The 22,036-nt window shown below is 28.7% G+C and overlaps 1 protein-coding gene across 2 annotated transcripts in view; it reads right to left on the reverse strand.

The window, feature by feature from the left end:
• LOC121117402 (nephrin) overlaps positions 1 to 22,036 on the reverse strand; it is a 102,032-nt gene that overhangs the window by 10,575 nt on the left and 69,421 nt on the right. Inside the window, exons 8-11 of one of the 2 annotated variants that reach the window (XM_040711819.2) lie at positions 16,166 to 16,404; positions 13,624 to 13,851; positions 12,265 to 12,550; positions 11,904 to 12,199 (exon numbers count right to left, since the gene is read on the reverse strand). In XM_040711819.2, coding sequence (XP_040567753.1) covers positions 11,904 to 12,199; positions 12,265 to 12,550; positions 13,624 to 13,851; positions 16,166 to 16,404 — 1,049 coding nt within the window. The remainder of the gene's footprint in view (positions 1 to 11,903; positions 12,200 to 12,264; positions 12,551 to 13,623; positions 13,852 to 16,165; positions 16,405 to 22,036) is intronic. The other variant, XM_040711820.2, reaches the window with a different exon arrangement.

The following is a 22,036-nucleotide window of genomic DNA, read 5'->3' on the forward strand; positions in this document are numbered from 1 at the left end:
AATAAACAAAGTTATTTGTCCTTATGAAATCATTTTGATTGTCTTTATATTTACGTTTGGATGCAAATTGAACACAAAAATATAAATATAAAAAGTCCCTTTTTCCTTGCTATACACGATAATTTGTGACATGAATCGATGTATTAATGGTGTCATTTTTGAATATTTTAATACAAATTACTAATAACCAAGTATTATGTTCCTAATTATTAAGTTAAAATTCCACAGTTATATTACTCATATAATAACTGTATAATTTAAAAAAAAAAAAAAAAAAAAAAAATACAATGTGAGTATCAATTAATAGTTGATGAATAGAATTACAAAGGTTGTCATTAAATAATGCATTTAAGAAGAAAAAATTGCAACATGTAAAATGTACTAATAAAAGTATCAACGTTAACAGACATCACAACTTGTACATTGCATGCATATATATTTGTACTGATAATGGTACCAAGGTTTGTATATTTACTTGGATGTTTCTAAATAATTTTTTGACCAAAGTATTAAAAAAATGTCCTAAAGGATATACACCTACAGGGGTGTCAACTAATTTTGTGGGGGTAAGGTCATCAGGGAGTCAACCTTTATAATACGTTATGAACCTACATGTACCAATTTTATACCAATTAATTACACTGCTATTTTAAGTACATCAGTATTATGTATAGTAAACACTACTCCAGCTTAATAGATGCAAGTTTTGAAATAGAGATCAAATATTTATTAACAAAAAAAAAAAGTAAAGTTGTTAAATACTTTTTTTGCCCTTAAATATTAAATGCATCAACTTCTTAGGTAATCAATAATTCTTAAACTATGTTGCATCTCTAGAAAAATCAAGGGGCAAGAGTAGACAAAAAGTTACTATGTAAATGTTAGTGTTAGAGGAACAAAATGAAGAATAATGGCATAATATACATTCATAGGGTGAGTTAAAGCTAGGTTCAAGAAACGAAAGAAAAACAACAGTTGGTAAGATTACATGTATCAGTTCTATCTGAATTGATAATTGGTTATTGTCTATAACAGTAACTTATAGAATATAAAAAAGGAACCAGAGACTAATTTTGGGTTGCTTATGCATTTTAAAAAAATGACAACCCTAGACATACATTGAGTTGTAAAATCTTAGCATTTTATCTGTTTCTAGTTATATATTAGTTGGCAATCTAACAGTGTTTTACATTTTCAAATTTTTTATCATTTTTAATTTCTTTTTTAAGGAGAGAATATACAAATATATATTAAAATATGAATACTATTTTCATATTTCAAAAATTGTGGAATCAAAATAGTATGAATTTTTTAACTAATCTTCTTATTGTGGCTTTTCTCGAGGAAATAATGTCCTCTCTTACCAATCTTAAATTTACTAGTTATAAGAAATAGAGAAAAAACATGTTTAAATCTTTAGGTGGGACATTATTATTTTGAAACATCGATTCAGCAACCAAGAAAGACGAAGAGTAATACTGATGATTTACTCAGGAATTATAAATGTAGTTCTTCCTTATAATTGTAGATCAACATCAGAATAATTACTGTATATATGCATGCTAGATATATAGGGGCTTTTAAGTTAACTGTCTTAGCTATTTAAGTGATTTTATAAAACATTATAAAAGTGAAGCTACTCTTCTTCAAAATTGACAGGATTACCAACTCAATTTTTGATTTATTTTTGTAACAACTCTATACATGTATACAACTCATTTGAAATAAAATTCCTTTATCAGCCCCTTCAGATGTTTCAAGTAACTTTTTTTATTAAATTTTAATACAGGCATTTATGCAAATTTCCCCCATGGAAGACAAATTAATTTTCTAGACTCTGAACGTTTATTTTGATTTCTAGTAAATGCATAGTTTTTCTATTAATTCTTAGTAATTCATCAAAATCTCATCTCCGGACATTGCTATTTTTAAGAGCAAGATTTAGCGATTTTATAAGATTTATGTTCCTAATCGAATTAATAGTTTTTGTGTAAATTTGTATAGAGAGAGCTAGTTAGTCGGTCTGGATATGCCTAGTAATGGATTGGAAACGAATATGAATGATTTATGGGGTTTACAGATTATCTATGATCTTATCATACATATTTAGTAGTGAGTAGGATACTATATGTACCTTTGGAGATAGAAGTATATCCTGTAATTACTATTCCTCTGCTATCGTCTATCGTTTATCACTACTCCTTCACATCAATGAACATAGTCCCTTTTCACTTTCTTTTCTCTCCATGCTATTCAAATCCTCCTTAGCAATAAGCAAGTTCCTCAGGATCTTCTCGGTACAATATAAGGCAAACACTATAGAATATAAGCCGAATGCCTTCACTAAATATTCTTATTCAAATTGGGATTAAAAATTCAAGGAGGAATTTCTTAGGGAAAAAATTTACTGGGAATAAAAAAAACAGGAATGTACATATTTCTTAGCTCTATTCCAATACGAGACAATAAACATAAATTTCACGGCTTTAAGAGCCATTTTTGGCCCCTGCAAAAGAATAGTTAGATTATAATTTGGTGATAGAAAGGGAAGGCAATATGTCAGAAAATACAAAACTAAATTAAACTAAATTTTGGGAAAATCACTCTAGTCTACTTTTGGGTTGACGGGTGTATACTTTTTTTTCCTTATTCATTAAATGCTTAGAACATATCCACCCCATTAACTCATTTAAATACCCATTAAAAGAGTAAAATTTTACTATATAATATACAGAAAAAAACCAAAAAAACCAAAAAACCCCAAATAATAAAAACAAAAAAACATCAAAAGAAAAAAGTATTCATGTGTAACTGACATTATCACTACTTTTTTTTAAAATAAGAAAAGGAAAAAAAGTTCCTTTGCTTCTTCCTTTTCATCTTTTTTTGGGAAGTGAAAAAATTAAAAATATGTGTATAAATGTGAAATGTCACATTCAATGCCTACTCCCCCCTCCCCCACCCACCTTCAAACTTCTCTTGTTTACCCTTTGTACATAAATATGTAGTTTTACATTAGAATGAAAAATACAAACAAAAGAGACTTATTTAATATATCTTAAGGAACATTTTTAATAAGCCATCATCAATCTTGGGGTATAAAAACCCTTGCTAAGGTTGTATAGATCCTTAAAATTGGCCCTTTCCTTCACTTTTCTTTGGTATTGGCCCTTGAAGAAGTGCTAAATTTAAAAGTACCCTTCACAAGAAATGATTTTCACTAAATTACTTGAAGCTTGAGGTAATTTTCCAATATTCTTAATTTAGTCCTGATAAAAGTGCATATAATTATTCCTATAACATTTGAAAAAGACTGATTGATGATGACGTCACTACATAACCATTTAGTAAAGATTGTTCTATAGGATTACGTTTTTTCAAAATAAAAAAAATAATATAAATTTCATAAAATATGATTTTATTCATTTTAATCAAAAAACAAAAATTGGTATCTAAATTTTGGAAAAATAATATAGAAACATTAAGATTTACAAAAATTGAGTTTTTCAATTTTTTTCATTTGGTTTAAAATCTTTAATTCACATTAAAATTTGAGAAATATCATAATATATAGAAAATTGCCGTTTTTTTTAGTATGACGCGTTTTGTGTTCGATTTGGACGTATTCTTGGGATTTACGAACAGAAAAGATATCAAAATTTTGGGACCACTCTATTCCATATATATTCTTGTCACATATATGAGAAATACAGCAATAATCTAATAAAGTAAACCAATACGAGTAGGTGACCCGAGATTTAATAAAGATATATCTATTTTTTGATAAATAATGAAAATCCATAAACTTGTCAGTACTAATATGACAACCTAATATACAGAAATAGTAGTTCTCCTATTTCTTTTATATTAAAAAGGAATGATGTTATTAGAAAATATTTATCGTTGGATTTTTTTATTTAAATAAATTTTCTTTTAATTTGTATAATTTATATTATTCCATTGTCCGGTGATAGTAATAGGAAATAAATTTACTCTTTTGACAAATATTTCATGAATTATAAGAGTTTTGTAATAATTGGTTCAGAAATAAAGGATTTGCTCCAATTTTTTTCCCATAAATTAAACCTTTCTGTTTAAATCCCTCGACAAACAAATTGTTTGATAATTTTATTTTTAATAATCTGTCCATTTTGTAGATTAGTTTTTGCTATATCAATAAATATGCCTTCATATATAGAGTGTCATTTTTAGTACTGCTGATGTTTGCTATTTTGACCCCATTTATCAATGCTTTGAGCTTTGATTGATTTAACTCATATTAGCATTTATTAATCTGAGTACAATTTTCTACGGTTTTTAAATGAAGAGTAGTAATGTAATAATTTTGGCTAACCTCCAATCACATTTTCTAGCTTTATTTACTTTTTAGCGAAGGAAAGTTTGCAAAATACAATACAAAATTCCATTATGAGTGTTCTGACCGTTGATTGATTGGGATCGAATTAGGTCATGTTAGATTGTGAATTATGTAAATTATTCCAAACTATTAAAAGAAGAAAAGTTTATAGCAACGGGGGATAGTTTTGGCCAACTGATTTTGTGACTATATAACTTTTATTATTTATTCTAATTTTTTAATAATTGCTTGTAAGAGTTTACAGCTAGAGTTGTTAACTTAACAAAAATCTTCGAAAACAGGTTTTTCTAAATGTATTTTGTTATGATGATATGGAACTTAATATTTCAAAAAGTCTAATTTAAAAAATCATTGGAAAAAAAGGAATAAATGTATTTTTCTACAAAAAAGGTTAGTTCCAAAAATAGTAATATTTTTTTTAAAGATCATTTGTTACAAAAAAATTTAAGAAATATATTTTTTAATATGAAATTAATTCGTAAAAATTACCAGACTTTAGCTTTTATTCGAATTTCAAAAGATTTTAAAATGAACCAGATAAGAAGTTTTCACTTTTTTTCGGATAATTTTATCATTCCTATTCATAGTTTAACGAGAGAAAAATCAAATTCAACCAATCAACTATCAGAACACATGTGAAAAATGAGAAACATCAACAGCTAACAACAAAATACAGTATATATTTTTATGCTTAAGTAGTTCTATGTTTTATAAAAGATCGATTTGCAACTGAATTTCTAATACTACTCATCTTGCCAATGTCACTCACAAAATATTGTTCCAATAATTTAGAATTGATCAATAATAAGTTTTTTTTAAACAACATATTTATATCAAATAAAAGAATTTGAATGTTTCACATGACGAGATCTCACCACGGTAAATTTTCCCACTGCTAACATTCTAGACACCCTTCAGTAAAGTCTTACCGTGTTCTTTCACTTTGTGGGGAAGGGGGGAGGTTGAGAGATGAAATGTAAATCATATCTTTAAAAATGAAAATGAATAATTTTATATGTATTCTATGGGAGTGATAGGTTTTAGTTTTTTTTCGCTCTATTTTGTTTTTTATCTAATTCCCTCACATTATTTATATATATTCTTTTTTTTTTAATATTTATTTATCTAACAATATGCTAAACAAATCTGACATGGAAATCTGTTGTGGTACATATACATAGATCTGTACATTAATACAACTCAAACACAACATACAAACAACACATGTACACATAAATAAATTCATAAATGCATGTATAAGTAATAAATCTTCCATTTCTCTCTATTTTTCTTTTTTGGCCCTTTTTCCTCTTATAATTTAAGGTCTTGCCATCTGTATATACCCTACTACTACTATTTGTTGGCGTGTGAGTATTTTTTCTTTCTAAAATATAAAAGTGTCGTAATTCAAATGGTTGAATAGTTATTCTCTCTTCTTTTTCTCTATTTCTACACAGGGTGTTTCAGAAAAATTAAATTGCTCACTGATTATGATTTTATTGAAATATTTATTCCCACAGGGCTGTACATGTCCTAACAATTGAACTTAAAATCCATCCTCTCCTGACCAGTCTCGTCTCTATACATTTTAAATTTTAAAATATCCTCTACAAGGCTTCATTTTCACTAATACGATATTAAAGTAGCTTAGTTTACCATTTCAATTCGTTCAGTAAAACTAATTTATAATTAGTACATTGTACAGTGAGCCAGATTGTTCTTTTTTTTAAATTACACCAATTGCAATTTAGCTAATATTTACATCCTTAGTCATAAAAAATGTCATATATTTGGAAGAAAGCATAGCTGTAATACTATAACATTTACTTATACTTCATCAGTATGACCAATCAAATGAAGATTATAAAAAAGTTTCTCTAAAACACATGAACATTCGTTCAATATTTAATTTAGATCTAACTTAAGTCTAAATTTTTAAAGTTAGAGAAAATTGATTTATGGTGATCCTAACTATCAAGGTTTGTTTATAGGACTGTGTGTACCTCCGATTCCGAATCATCCTTAAAATGTTGGAACCGAAACATCTTTAATAATTATTATTTTTTAAATAATTGACCAATATCTCATTCAATATACTTGTTTTGTTATACAGACCTTGCAAAGACGTCTTATTACTAGTATTGTCTCTACCCTTATTTATTTGGTCGAGTCCAGTCCAGTCTTAGGACCGGTCCTTGGGATTATCAGTTCTAGAACTGATTAAAAAAGAAGAAATAAAGTTGAAAAACGTCATCTAAACCGAGCTTCTTAAGTTTTAGAACGGACATGCATGCTATTTTGAGGCCAAAATAAACATTTTTAATTTAATAAAGCAAATTATAGCTTAACTTCTTGGTTATATTAACAAATCCAATAAATTTCAAAGCCTATGGCTGATTAAAAAATGAGCACGTATTGTGATTTTCTCCTTTTCTCGATTTTTTTTGGGTTCAAAATTGTATTTATTTTAAAGCACCGCATATATACAATATTTTTATATAAATAGTTTTTGTTTGAAAATAACTCTTTATATCATTTCAAAAATATCCTCAAATACATATATACGCGTATACTTACATACGAGTACATATAAAGAGATATGAAATTCATAAATATTCATGAATTTGTGTCAGCAAGAAATTTATTTTTACACCTTTCGAAAAAAAGAAAATATTGAGAAATGGAAGAAAATTTTGGTAACTTTTGGAATCCATATTTGTTAAATAAATATAGAAACTATTTTCTTGTTCTGTGATCCATACTTTTAAATAATATGATTTCTTATATTATATATTTTTGTAAAATGATTCAAACATTTCTCTCCTGTATGCATAAATTAAATTTTAACTCATATTTATTTATAATATGTGGCACTTTGACATAAAACTGACTTGGTAAGTATTTAAAAAATAAAATGAAAGAAAGTCACTATTTTAATTGTGAGATGCCAGTCAATTTTATAAAACATTTGTGTATCGTAAAAGGAGTCGTAAATGACCCCTTCAATATTTGTAGTTAACATTTAGCTGGGCGTAAGATAATTTTGGATTTTTATCAACTTATTTAATCCCTTTCTTATCTTTCTGTTGTAGGAAGATAAAGTATTAAGAGATGCAATAAAGATAACATTGATGTACCTTCCTCTTCGCAGCGGTCTAAACGTCGATTAAAACTAGCTTTAGTTAAGACGTAAAAAATTATTTAGTGTTCAATAAGGAAAAGGTCAACTGTAGTGTCAAACTACCTACTGATTTTAGGGCCCTTATTCCTATCTGTTTTAAGTGGAACATGGGTTAAAAGATGCATTAAAGGGTATTGGTTGACCTCAAATAAATGCTGTCAACAATACCCTAGTATTTAATAAAAAGTATAAGTCAAAAGCACGAAGGAATGATTTTAGCAAATTAACAATTGATTTTGGTCCTGTTGTTTTATTAATTTATTAAGAAGGGTTGGGAGAGACAATAAAGATTATTATTAATTTTATTAAGTTTAGATATACAACCTTCATATTTACAACATTTGAAAGAGGATTTTAGAGGCTCAAAGTTTGTGTTTTGTCTACCCCTTGCTATGAAACTTAAATAGTTCTTGTTCATTCCTGTAATTTGTCCATTGCTTCTAACTGATTTTGTGGCTTTTTTTTCTTCTTCTCTTTTTAAGAATGTGAAAGATTTTGTGAAACATTTACAAAAAAGATCATATTATATAGACTTACAAACATATACACATATATGTGATCAGTGAAGATATTTTTTTTTTAAATCTCAATTTATTTAATATACGTATAGACAATTAAATATTTCATGGATATATTTAGTCAATTATAGTCTTTGTATTCAAATTTGTAGAACTACTTAAGAACTTTTGACTCAAGAAATTCAGCCATAGTTAAGAATTTTTATTTGATTAGTAATATTTTCATTACTAATGTATGGCCTTTCAAATAAAGTTTGTCCATTTCTCTTTTCTTGATTGTAAAGATCAATTTTGATACTTTAAGTGCAATTTACGATGTATTTTGAAATGTTAATTAGAGTAATTAGACGATAATTTGAAGAAGAAAACAAAACATTTACAGACTTTCAACTCTCAATTATATTACATATGTATAAATTATGTTCAATTTACTTATATGGTTAGAAAGAACAGCAAAAAAAAATAATGCCGTTCGCTTCTAACAACAACAAAGAAAACTATAACAATACCCAGGTGTATACTTATGTATAAATTTAGGTACTAAAAAAAAGTACTCTGTAAATATTTTATACTCACGACCATCTCATCATCATCATGTTACTTTATTTAGATAATAAAATCCCATAATCAGCAACAAAAATACACATGCACATACGTTAGGGCAGTTAGTTTTTCAATTTTTCCAAATTTTAATTATAACTACTGTACAAAAGATGTCAGCTGTTAAAAAGTAATCTAAATATGTAAAGTTTCATTGTTCTACGACGTTATCTTTAAGTCGTACATCATAGACAAACTTTGTAAAAAAGGCAATAGTCCATAAAGATTAAAATAAAGCAATATTGCTTCTAACAATAACGAATTAACTTGCACAAACCTCTCCCAAATATGGGTTTTAACTTTTGGCATAATCCTGCATACTAATAAACTGACTAAAGAGAGTGGAAGTAGACAGCGTATGTATCGCAAAGGTATTTTTTATTTTCGGATAGACAAGATAAAAATGCATATTTAAAATTTCCTTTCATTATTTTCCATTTTTTTCTAGGTAGAGTAACTCTAGAAAACTAAAATGGGCTCTCAAAAATGTGCAAACCTCTGTTTAAAATATAATTTGAGTTGTATATCTCAATTTGTTCCAAAGTTAATGTATACATTTTCGTTTTTAATGTTTTGTGTGACTTTGACCAATAAAATTTTTGATGGACTTTTATTAATAAGATATATACATAATCTTCCTACAAAGTTTTACCAAAGTCATTATGTAATTTTTTCCGCACTCTTGCTTAAAAATAGACGGACAAACAAACGGAAGCGATTTCATTACCTCCGTTCATATTCGTTAATGAAGTAAGTAAATATTTGTTATAAGTTAAAATTATGAATTAAAATTGTTTTATGCAAAATAATACTTTATTTATAAAATAAATAATTTTTCTCTTGGATTTCAAATTTTGACACAGACAACTTTTCCGATCGAAATGTAATCAAAAATTGATAATATTTGAAAAGCAAACCACCCTAACGACATACATATCTTATTAGTTTGATCTCTTGAGGAAAGGAAAATAAAGCATCAAAGTTACGTAGTCACAAATAATTTTTAAACGAATAATTTAGTCATTGAATGGCATCATATTATTATTTTTTTTATAAGGATGATTTTTTTGTCTTTTTCTTACAATGCTTTTTATGTTATTACAATGTTATGTGATGGTGTCCTAAGGGTATTTTCTATTTCTTCATTTACTTTCTTTCTTCTCATACATAAAGCTCATTAAACGTATGTATATATGTAATACTTATTAATGTTAATAAAAAAACAGTAAGAGCTCAGGTGAAAGCGCTTGTGGGTGTCTATTTGTGCTGAGACTACTTGCCCTGTGATCCATTTTTTTTCACTTATGTAAAAAAAGGGTTTTATCTCTAGAGTAGTTTGTTTCAGTATTTTGGTCAAGATTGCGGTTTTTATACCGTTATCAAGAATTTTCAACCTTTTTTAGATAGCAGAGCCCTTAGTGTACTTTTTTAAGGGAGCGGCAACTAGTTTTGGCCAAATATTTGGGTTTTTTTTGTTAAAAAACAAATATTTTTTGCAATGATTTCTAATTTATTAGTAAATACACTGCTTCCTGATCTTGATAAGTTGACTGTAGAGCCCGGTTAACATTTACTCCAATAGAACAAAATTCAAAACGTGCACATAATTTTAAATCGTTGACCGAAATTATTCTTAATTAAAAATAGGTTACACAAGATCGATTATTTTTAGTATAGCTAATTTTACTATAAGACTGTTCCAAATTAGTTACATCCATAGACTGACCGAAACTAAAAACTAATGTCGACTGTTTATAACTTTCAAAGATTAAAGAAAAATATTATTTAATTTATTTATTTCAACTGTCGTTATTTTTTTTTTGTAATTTTTGTAAATGATGTATTTAGTAAAATATTGTGATATTTATAGCGAAGTTTTAAAGAAATGAAAACATGAAACAAATATATTTTGCTAATCTGATGGAAAAAATTTCTACAAAATACACTGTTTGTAAGGAAATGACTCCTAACTTTTTTTTCACTATGGGCATTGTAATAATGTCTAAGTAGTAGGAAAAAAACCCGGAAATTAATAGCCAAATTACTATATAATTATGTCACTGTTGTATGAAATTTAAATATTAAAAAAAAAAAAAAACACTTTAGTACCATTGAGATAAAAATTGGCTTTAAATTTAAATCGATATATTTTCTACAAATAATACTTTGTTCAGTACATTTAAATCATATTTTGGTCGATTTCACTTAAAATATATTCTCAATTTCATACTGCAGTCACATCTTTTCAACTGTCTAGATTACGTTTAAAAGAATGCCATAAAAAATATGGCAACCCTGATGACATATACAAAAAGAAATCACTGTTCGGAGCAAATTTTACATCTTAAAAAAGGCTTATAGTAATCTGCGTTATATTTATGTGTTATAGTTATTGTATTCACTTTTATTTGCAAGTATCATATATAATCAACTGATACATTGTCTCTCTGCTAGGTTATCCTATTTGGCGTTATTTTTGTAAACAAATGAATTATTATATCTCTAACTATTTCATCCTCATCTCAGTTAGATTGAATGTCACACTACAAATGTATTTTACAATTACCAATATATTTTTAAAGGCTTCTTACCCCTATGTTTTCCAATTCTCAATTCATTATTTTGGTACTGATGTCCACAACTTATCTTGACAATATTAGTCATGTAGCACTTATAATTTTTATTTTTTGAAAGATGAAAAGGTTTGATATCTTTTAGTGTCTCCACGATGTTCTACTATTGAAAAAAAAAAGTGCAAAGAAAAAGGAAAAATTCTTAAAAAATTAAAAAAAAAAAATTTATTCTTCTAAAATAGTTATGTTTTACAAAATTTCAAATTTTGTCTTTCCTTTTTTTTTCAATAAAAGAAAATGATAGAACACACAAACGACGTAAAATCTTTTTATCTATCATTAATAAATTAATAATGCAAACATTGTGAAAAAAATTGAGAATCAAATGATAATTAAATTCAAACTTGTAAAAGATTATTTTCTTTTTGATTAATTTCTAGTACCAAGTATCTTACTTTTTCAACTACTTTTCCATTAAGGCTTGGATATTTGATAGTTCCATTTGTCTTATAATGTATGTATTTCATGCAAAATTAATACGACGTAAATCTTAACTCATGCAATGTAAGTAATTTGATTTAAAAAATTACTTGAATGTATCAAATTAGAACTAAGGACTATGAGGACTGGAGTAGGTGCAATAAATGACTTACGATTGACTGTAAGATATGTTCTGTTATGAATGGCTGTCTTCGATATATTATTCCTAGCATGACATGTTATATATCCCGTATTTCCTCTATGTGCACTAATGATGGTTAATGTCGAGGTAGAATTGGACATGTGTGAATTGGTTCTCATTGTGGAGACTTTGAGAAGACCCAGTGGGTGTTGTTCTTCATATGTCCATGTAATTAATTGATCAGAAATAGGATTGGCATCAACTTTACAATGAAACTCTACGGTTGATAGCTCCTCTATCGTTTTATTGGGTGTGAGTTCCACAATACTGTAAGAAATGATGACAAATTGTATACACACATGCGTATGGATAATGATGGTTTTAATAAGAACCTTGGAGCATACTGTACATTCACCATTACGCTTTTGGATGTTGTAAAATTTCCATAGGAATTGGAAGCACTGATCCTGTAGCGTCCAGCATCTCTTCTATTGGCGTTTTGAATTATTAGAAAGGGTCCATCAATGATAAAGCGAGATCGATTAAAATTATTTGACGGAAAATCCCAAACATATTTAATTTCAGAGGGATTTCCAACAGCACTTAATGATATGTTTCTTGTCTCACCCTCGACCATAGAGTAGGTTTCTTGGATATTTGAATCAAATTTTGGAGCATCTATAAAGAGGTAGGTATTACATACATATGATATAAATATTCAGACTTTGGTCCTTATACATATGTGTTTCTTATATTCCTATTATAAATCTTTTCTTCTTGGTTATTATACATTGTATATGCATGCATGTGATCAAAAGCCTTATAAGTGTATAAGAATCCCTTTCCTCATAAATTTATCAGCTTCAAACAACAACAATTTTATCTTTTCAGTGTATATATCTATATATTCTCTCAACAAGTTTTTATATTTTAAATATGTACATTTATAAGTTATTTATACTTGCCTCTCTTTTATATTAAGATTCTTTCACCAAAGTGCTCAAAATATTCAATAAAATTTCAACTTTTGTTTCTCTTGGATTGCTTTTACCTCAAGAAACATTAAATGGGTCTTACGGAATTATTGATTTTGTGGGATATAGCGTGCTTCTTTGAAAATATTTTTATATAACATCTACAGTGGAGAAAAAGAGTATTTAAATCTTTTGCCGATTTTGTTAGTTGGCCCACCGACAAAAAGAAAAAAGTTTTGTTTTCAATGGAATATTCCTCTAAAGAGTTAATGGGTACATTTTCTGAACCAAAAATTGTGTTTGAAAGAATAAAAATATTGAGTATAACCCCGAGAATATCATTGCTACCGACAAGCATGGGTGTGGGGAAATCTATTTTGGGTGTATTTCTTTGATCAGATAAGATGACAACTTTTATCAACCTGTCTTTGAACCTCAGTCCCATAAAAAATTTGTATCAGTAGGCAGACTTACGAAATCGGCAAGGTATACTATATTTTGTCCCATTGTACATGATTAAGTGCTATTTATTGCCTTTCAAGATCTTAATAAAAAAATAAAATTTAGTCTGTCGGTACATGTTTCCAGATTCAATTAAAATATTTTTATTATATCTGTATTTTTTTCTAAATAGAGAAAATGCCTTGTAAGTATATTAAAAAAAATGACTAAAACACTTTCTTATAGAAGCAATCACGAACACAACATCCCAATCCAAGCCCAAAGTTTGTTGACTTGTGTAATATAATATTATAATCTATTATTTCATATACTTACAGAGTACATTAAGGGTTAAGTTAGTTTTGACGATGCGTGTTTCTGAAATGGCAATGTTTTTTGCAAAACACTCAAATACTTGTCCATGATCCATATATGATGCTTTGAACTCGATAACTGAGACTGTACGTGTTCCTCCAAATTCCCCAGAAGGAAAACTCACGGATTGGGATTTATGTGGAAGACCATTGACGTGCCATTGGATGGTTGCTCTTGGTTTTGAACTAGCTATGAATCAAATAAATATTTGATTAATACATTAAGATAATATTAAATTATTTTGATCATTTTTTTTTCTTTTTTGAAAGAAGATCCGTTTCTGATAAATCAATATAAGAGGGGATTTCTTTGAATAACTTCAAAACATAATAATCTTTGAAATTCATATTTGGGAAGTGTTATCAAAAAAAAATATATAAAAATATTACATTTGGAAAAGTATAAAGTCAATCTTTAACAATTCCATTGTGGATTTTTAGCTTTTAACATGTGTATCCCAAAGGATTGTTCAATGTAATATGCATTTATATTTAATAATTGTGCTAAATATTATTATATACAATATATTACAATGTTGATTAATTAAATGCAGAATTCTTTAGCGAGTGCAGCAAAAGCATTGTCGAGGAATTTTGAAAATAAGTTTACAGTATTTTATCGTAGAGCATGAAGAAAAAGGGAAGAACAAAAACAAAAAAACCAGTGCTCTGTGTTTTTATTTTCCCCAAAAATAACAATCATTCTTATTTTTTGAACTATTTACTCAATAAGCAACTTTTGCTTATTTTCTATATGGCAATTCCAGCGTTATGAACGTTACATTCAGATATATATTTGGAAACTAAGCTTAACATTAACAAGCTATTGATTTGAATTAGAAAATTGACTATGCATTTTTTAGTTACACATACTGGTATACATAAAGATAAGCCTGCAATATGAAATGTCTTGAACCTTTGGATTTTGAGAAAAGTGACAAATACCCAGCATTACGGATGATATACAAAACAAATTATTTTTTACGCTCAATAAACATATGATGAAAACTCTGACAATTTGTCTTTTAAATACTAACAATTTTAAATATCATTTTGTAGGAAAGGGTTTGAGGTATCCAAAAATCATGTTAAAGAAAGAATCACTAAACATTGCCGTTACGGATGTTACACTTTTGCGTTAAGGATGTTACATGTCTGAAATGAACAAAAACGCTATGATAAATAGGGCTTTACCCACATATGTTTAACTTCAGTGGCCCATTTAAAGGGTCAAACCAGTCTAAAGGGCCGATTCTTGTTTAGTAATATTGCTCAGTATGGAATATTACTTGTCATCCAAACAGAGGGAACGTAGCCTTCTGCTGAAAACTGCTGACAGTGGACTGTTCAGTTGGTGAAGAAGGTTATTGAAAGAGCTGCTGTTAAGTGATTGTGCACATATCTAATGTATGTCTATTGTTTCCTGTAGAATCACACAATTCTATCACACACACACAAATATGAACCAAATACATAATATCACACTTTCACTTAGGGATTTATTATTTGTTGATTCTATTTCTTTTTTACAGGCTAAAAAGTTAGACCTTAAATTATATTTAATTCAGATTAAAGACATATTGGAAACATAAAATCACAGTTTAAATATTATAATCAAAATGAATGGAACCAATAACAGCTAATTTTTTCGTAGGAACTGAATTTCGGTTCCTAAGACGTTTTTTTATGGTTCTAGTTCTTGAAGAGAGAAAAGTAGAAGAAATAATAATCATCAGCTCTTTACTCCATTCATGAGATGTATTTCTTAAAGTTATATTTCTACCTATTAGTATATTTATTTATAAATACAGTAATTTTAGTTAGCTTGACTTTATATAATTATAACTGTGTCGATTAGTAACACCAGTAACGCTCCAAAATAATTTAAAAAAATAAGACCAGGATAACAATTGTTTCTAATGTGTCATCTTTATAAAAGTTAGCTTCACTTCGAAAGTTTGGCTGATATTGCATTGAAAATTAATGTTTTATAACAACTTTTCCTAAAAAACGTTACAGACATTAAATGAGTTATCCCATAAACGGGCATCAAAACATCTCGTTCCACCAGCTAATGGAAAGGTAAAAAGTACATAACTTTCGTATTGAAACAACATCCCTTCTGGATGAACAGTAAAGTTAGAAGATATGGGTACGAGATTTTTTTTGCCATACTGGCCATTAAAAAAGTCAAACAATTTTGTTCACTGTAGTGAGAAAAACATGTATTTGCATGAATATTGTGATCATTTTTACTTCAAAATATAGACCTTGATGAGACGTTTTAAGTAGGTTTTGTTATTAATATGGAAACTTTATTTTTCTATGGTGTGGTTGACATTTGCATAGAATTGCCCATTAATGCATAATCAACAAGATTTCTTTATTTAATAAATGAAAAAGACATCCTATATTAAAAGTTATTATATCATAAGAGAGTTATTTTTTCCCCTGAGATTCATAGATATTGAATCTATAGATAAGCATGAAAATATATAACTTACAAGACTGACAAGTGACTCTTAAAAATTCTCCTTCTAAGACGGTTGTTTTCGGTGAGAATCTTGAACGGAATCCAATATTGTTATAGTAGGGATTCACAGCGTTACTTTGAACTATATTACTTTTAGGGCTCTGTGGACGCTCAACATTGATAATGACGGAGTCCGGAGGGAAGAACACTTGAAGAGTTATCGTCGTGCTGGACGGTTTGTGTACATTCGCGTCATTACGGGCCGAGCACCTGCATTGAGAAAATATTTTGTAAAAAAAAGGAAGACAAAATATACAATCATTTTACTTATTAAATATAAACAATTAGGAATTTTATATACAGTAAGATGCCTAAGAAGCCAAGGTTGAGAGGCTTCATTAGATTAGATTATTTTTTTTGGCTCTAATATGGTCTTTTGAATACATACATAGAATTAAACAATTTTTTTTTTTTAAATTATGATCGGGGACATTTAAGTGTAATTTGCATTGCCTCCAATGGACTGATCACAATAATAGAAATGGAATATATTATTATGGCTTTCTGATTGCAAGCTTCATTTCATCAATCTTGTGGATTAAAGTCAAATATAAGAGAAAAATTAATAAATAAAGAAAAATGGGTCTATTTTCTTTCCCCTGCTATGTGGGAAGACTGAAGGCTTGGAATGCCACATAACATTACAAATGCATGTTGTATACTACGATAAAAACACAATTATTTATTCATTTGCAGGAGAAAGGTTCGAATATAAAGTTGCATAGGAGGCATACTAAATACTATTGTACGTTTACAAAATATTAATTTAATCCATCATGGCTTCATGTTGCTAATTCCAACTATTTAATCTTATTCATGAATTAACTAATCGAATTCATGTTTTGAATAGATTACGTCATAATTAAATAATAGAGTTCAATTTTTTTAAGATAAATAACTTGTTCACAATTTTACAGTTTTAATTAAATAAATTACAATTATGTTAAAATTTGGATTTCAGTTTCGGGGGGACAAAACTCTTTTTGGAGGAGCACCACTCCGTACCCTCCGTGTTACGTAACTGTATAAAATACACATCAATGTACATTTTTGAATAAGGATATAAATAATGAGATATTAATCATTTGTAAGCGATTGATCAATTTTTTCGGTAAAATATGCCCCTTTAATTAACATATTTGATAAAATATAGTATATTTTACATAGTTGCAAAATATTTCTTGTGATACATAATCCTGCTTGCTTTTGTATTGAAGGGAATATTCTACCTATTTATGTCATTTTCTTTGTAAAAATTTAAGAATAATTATTGTCCACAGCATTTTTTTAAAAATTAATCTCTGTTGAGTGTAGCCATGCCGTGGTTTTGTTACTATTTACATATTAAATGTAAACGTGTGTGCGTGTGTGTGTGTCCTTCAATCATGGCCAATCCCATAGATGGATTTTTATAAAATTTTACATGTAGGTTCTAATGGCTCCAAAAACCGTTCTGGTAACAACTTTTTGTGTCTTTGGGGCCGTGGCGGCCTTTAAAGAGCATTCTTTAGCACTTCATCTGTACAACCTGCAGGTTGGGGTGTATTTTGGACGGTTTCTGTGATTCTTAGAGAAGCTGCAGTGGAAGAATTTAGCCTGCCTCAGAAAACAACAGCCCATATCTCGTAGGCAGGAGTGTTTTCTAGCATAATTGAAGGGGTTGTTAGTACTAAGAAACAGGGCGGCGGTTGAGTTTAAACAGTATTTCGGTCTAGTATTCCCTTTTACAACCTAAGATATTAGGAGGATTCCTTGATGCTCAGGGAAGTGGCTACGGATAAATTTAATTTGACTCGGGCACAGCATTTCACCTGCACAACCCATGGGCTAGTGTGTATGATAGCATATTAGAAAGGTTCCTTGGTGTTTGGACATGGAGTAGCGGTACAGTTTAAAGTGCCGTGGTGTATTTTGGGATATTAGGAAGGTTCACAGGGAAGGGTCTGTGGTGAAATTTAGTTTTACTCGGGCGCAGCAGTTCCCTACACAACCCGTGGGTGAGGGTGTATTTCAGCATATTGGAAGGGGTTCTTAGTGCTTTCAAATGGGTTGGTGGTGAAGTTTTAACTGCCTTGAGAACCGGTACTTAACCTGTACAACCAGAGAGCTTGGGTATATTTTGGATTCTAGGAGGGTTTCTTAATGCTCAGGGAAGTGTCGGTGGATAGATTTAATTTAACTCGGGCACAACAGTTCACCTGCACAACCCGTGGCGTATGTGTATACTAGCAATATTGGAAGGGGTTCTTGGTGCTTCGGAATAGGGTGGGAGTACAGTTTAAACTGCCTTGAGGCCAGGTACTTCAAGTATACCACCTGAGGGCTGGCGTGTATTTTGGGATATTAGGAGGATTTTTAGATACTCAAGGAAGCAGCAGCAGATAAATTTAATTTGACTGAGGCACAGCAATTCACCTGCACAGCCTGTGGTGTGTATTATAGCATAATCGAAGTGTTCCTTGCCGCCTTAGAAGCGTGGTAGCAGAAGAGTTTAAAACTGTATTTTGTCATTGTATTTCACCAATACAAATTTATAGCCGGAGTGTATTTCGGGATAGTACGAGGTTTCTTTGATGCTCATTGAAGCGGCTTTAAGACTCTGAGGTTGGAGTCTGACCCAGAAATAGCAACTACTTCCTCATTGAGTGAAAGAAGAGTTCCTGTATAATGTCTATATATATATATATTTATACTTATACTCAAAATACCTAAATGATAATAATTATTAAAATTTTACGGTCTTTATTTTTTGTTTTATATTTAGTAATATAAATTCTTAATTGATTTTAAATTATAAATGTCACGGGCAACGCCGGGAAAGTCTATCTTTGTAACATTTAATGTCATTCTCAGTATATGTTTTTAGTTAATTAGATTATCGATATCAAATAGATTAGTGACTGAGTGGATGATCGAAAACATAATCTTTTCCCTCAAAAAGGATCACCACAATAATGTCTGGGTTTGACAGAGTTCTGTAGAAATTCAAATACTTTGATCACACGTTTTGTTAAGAAAAAGAAATGTTTTATATTATTTTTTGTTAATCCCAACAAATTGGCATTAAGTATGAAATGTTGGGATTGTGGTAGTACGAGGGTTCGTTTTAAAACCACTCAAAACTTAACCCTTTTCAAAGGATTTTCAAACTTTAATAATTCCGTTCAGAGGCCACTCACTGATTTCAAGAATATTGTTTACAAATACTCAGATGAAGAAGTTCTTTAGTTCAATGCTTATTAAAAAAATAGCATGAAAAAATCATTACAGAATTTCAAAATTGGCGCACAGCTAAACCTAATGTTTGATTTCGACAACTTTTTGCAAGAAGTTTAAAATATTATATAAATATGCAAAAAGTAGAGTCAAATCTTAATTAAATCAACTTCATTAAGGCTTATAATTGGAAAGGTCATATTTGCAGAAATAGTAAATTTCTTATTCTTTTTTTTAGTGAGGAAAAATATATAAAAACAATGACAAAAATTGAGTTTAAGTCGTTTATTTCAGTTTCCACAACTGAAAAGAGATGTCGAAAAAATCAATGGTTTCTAAATACTTTGAATTCACTTGAGGTTAGAGATGAACGTCATTTTGACGTCTTAGTGTTTCTAATGACAACATATTCTCCAATACACATATGTGAAATCTGACGTGGAGTTGGATTACTCTTACGAAAGACTTCCTTATTGGTCTTTTTTTCCTTCCTTCCCTCTGTGGAAAGATTGCAAGGATTAAAAAAAAACCCCGATAAGTAATATTTTTCAAAGATTAACATAACTCTTGTCTGACCTAGTTAGAAGTGAGTGAATTCTAGATCCTCTAAGTTTCCCTTCAAACATAATTATTATTTATATTTCCTTGAATTGTCTCTCCTATTTCCTATAATCCCCACTTATATCACATGATAAATAATTCAAAAATTGACAAAACAAACGATAAATGTTTTTACGTGCGTACCTATGTCTCTATAATCGGGGGTTATAAATTTTCCAAAGTAGGTTAACATCAAAACACTTATGAATATGTCTCTAAAGATTACTAAAAGAGTACAGAAGACAAAGAGGGGAAATAGGAGTATTAAGTGGGGAAACATATAAATTTTAAGGCTAAAAAAAGCCATTTATCATATTTATCGAGTTTTTTTATTTTATTATTTAAATAAATATACTGAGAATAAAACAAAAATAAATTTTATTCCATCTATCTCTAAACAACAAAAAAAAGGAAAGAGAGAAAGATTTTGTTTCAGTTCCACACATCAATTTATTATTTCCTCTTTGTCATTTTTTTAAATGGACTTGTGTTGAATAAAGTGTTAAAATAAAATGAACTTATATTTTCAATTTTTTTGGGAATAAGACAGTACTAAAAAATTTCTATGAACATTCCATAAAAAAAAAGAAATACTATCATAACCACTTGGATGGGTTTGGGTATACTTTGTAAAAAAAAAAAAGAAGGATATTTTTCTTATTTGGTCTCTTTTTTATTTTACATACACGAGTATTAACGCAACTCTCATCATTTATCTTTACGTCAAGTTTTTTATAAATACAATTTATTTATTTTTTATCATAGCTTAAAATATATTTTGATGGAAAAAGGTACTTTGTTAAATGTATTTGCTTTTTGATAAAGAAGAGCGATTTAATATTAAAACAATCCCCTTGAAAAAATATAAATAACAAATCTTTTAAAATTGTACATTTTTTTTGTGGTTGATAAAGTAATAAAGTAAAGCCATGAGAAGCCCATTAGTGCAGAAAAGGAGTAATTAGTTAATTTTAAAAGGCTTAAGAACCCTCAAAAGCGTCGCCAAGCTTTTTAAATTATTGGAAAGTTTTGATCCATGGTGGCAAAATTCGGTTTATAACAACCAGATGTACATATATCCATTCAGCTTGAAGTACGTCTAAAAGATGTGTGGATACATTGATTTTCTTTCCCTTACATTCCTTGTCATGATTTTTGTCTATAACGTCTTGTTATTTACTCCGTAATGATCATTTATGCTTTCAAATGCCATTGTCAGCCTCTCTACTTTTGGGTTCTGAATGAAAATTGTCAATTTTAATATATAGAATAGAACCTATTGTGAAGATAAGGGAAATAAATTCTAATCTATGTGCAAATGCAAAATATTTAAAACGAATTGGTAGTAATCATCTTACTAAATTGTTTTGCTCAACAACAGAAAATTGTAGTAAGTGTGTAAAAATTAACTTCTGAAATGTAAACCAGCTTTATATTTATTTATTTGTAAAGTATTATATAAAAATAATAAAGTTACTAATTGGAAAGTAAAATTTACAGCTTGCACTATTGGAATAGACTCAAATAAGAAGAAGTTGATTGAAAATATAGATTCGAAAGATATAAATCGGCTGTTCCTCTCATCCCTAGCTATTAAAAATTAGCAAATTCCCATTTACTTTTTCTCCACATATATATTGTTCAAATGTATCCTAAACTACAGACATGCAATACCTTCACTAACTTTTACTAGTTTATTTGCTTCAATTAAAGAATGTATTCTTTCAACATTTATGCAAACATATATAGTAACCTTTAAAAATTAAAGCCAATTTATAATAAATATCACTTAAGACAATTCCTTATTGAATTCTTATTCTTATAAAAGGTGAAATTTCCCCAATGGCAATTCACATAGCAACATACATAAATATTGTCTTAAAATGTTGCTTTAAGAAGTCTTAGTTCACTTAAAACTATACAAACAAAGAAAAAGATATCAATTCATAAGAATTTTTCTCTTATTCTTAAAATGCAACATACAACGTTTTGGTTCTTACCACATAGTGTGGTAATCAAAGGGAGC

Source organism: Lepeophtheirus salmonis, chromosome 5 (genome assembly GCF_016086655.4).
Source record: "Lepeophtheirus salmonis chromosome 5, UVic_Lsal_1.4, whole genome shotgun sequence".
Taxonomy (NCBI): Eukaryota; Metazoa; Arthropoda; class Copepoda; order Siphonostomatoida; family Caligidae; genus Lepeophtheirus; species Lepeophtheirus salmonis.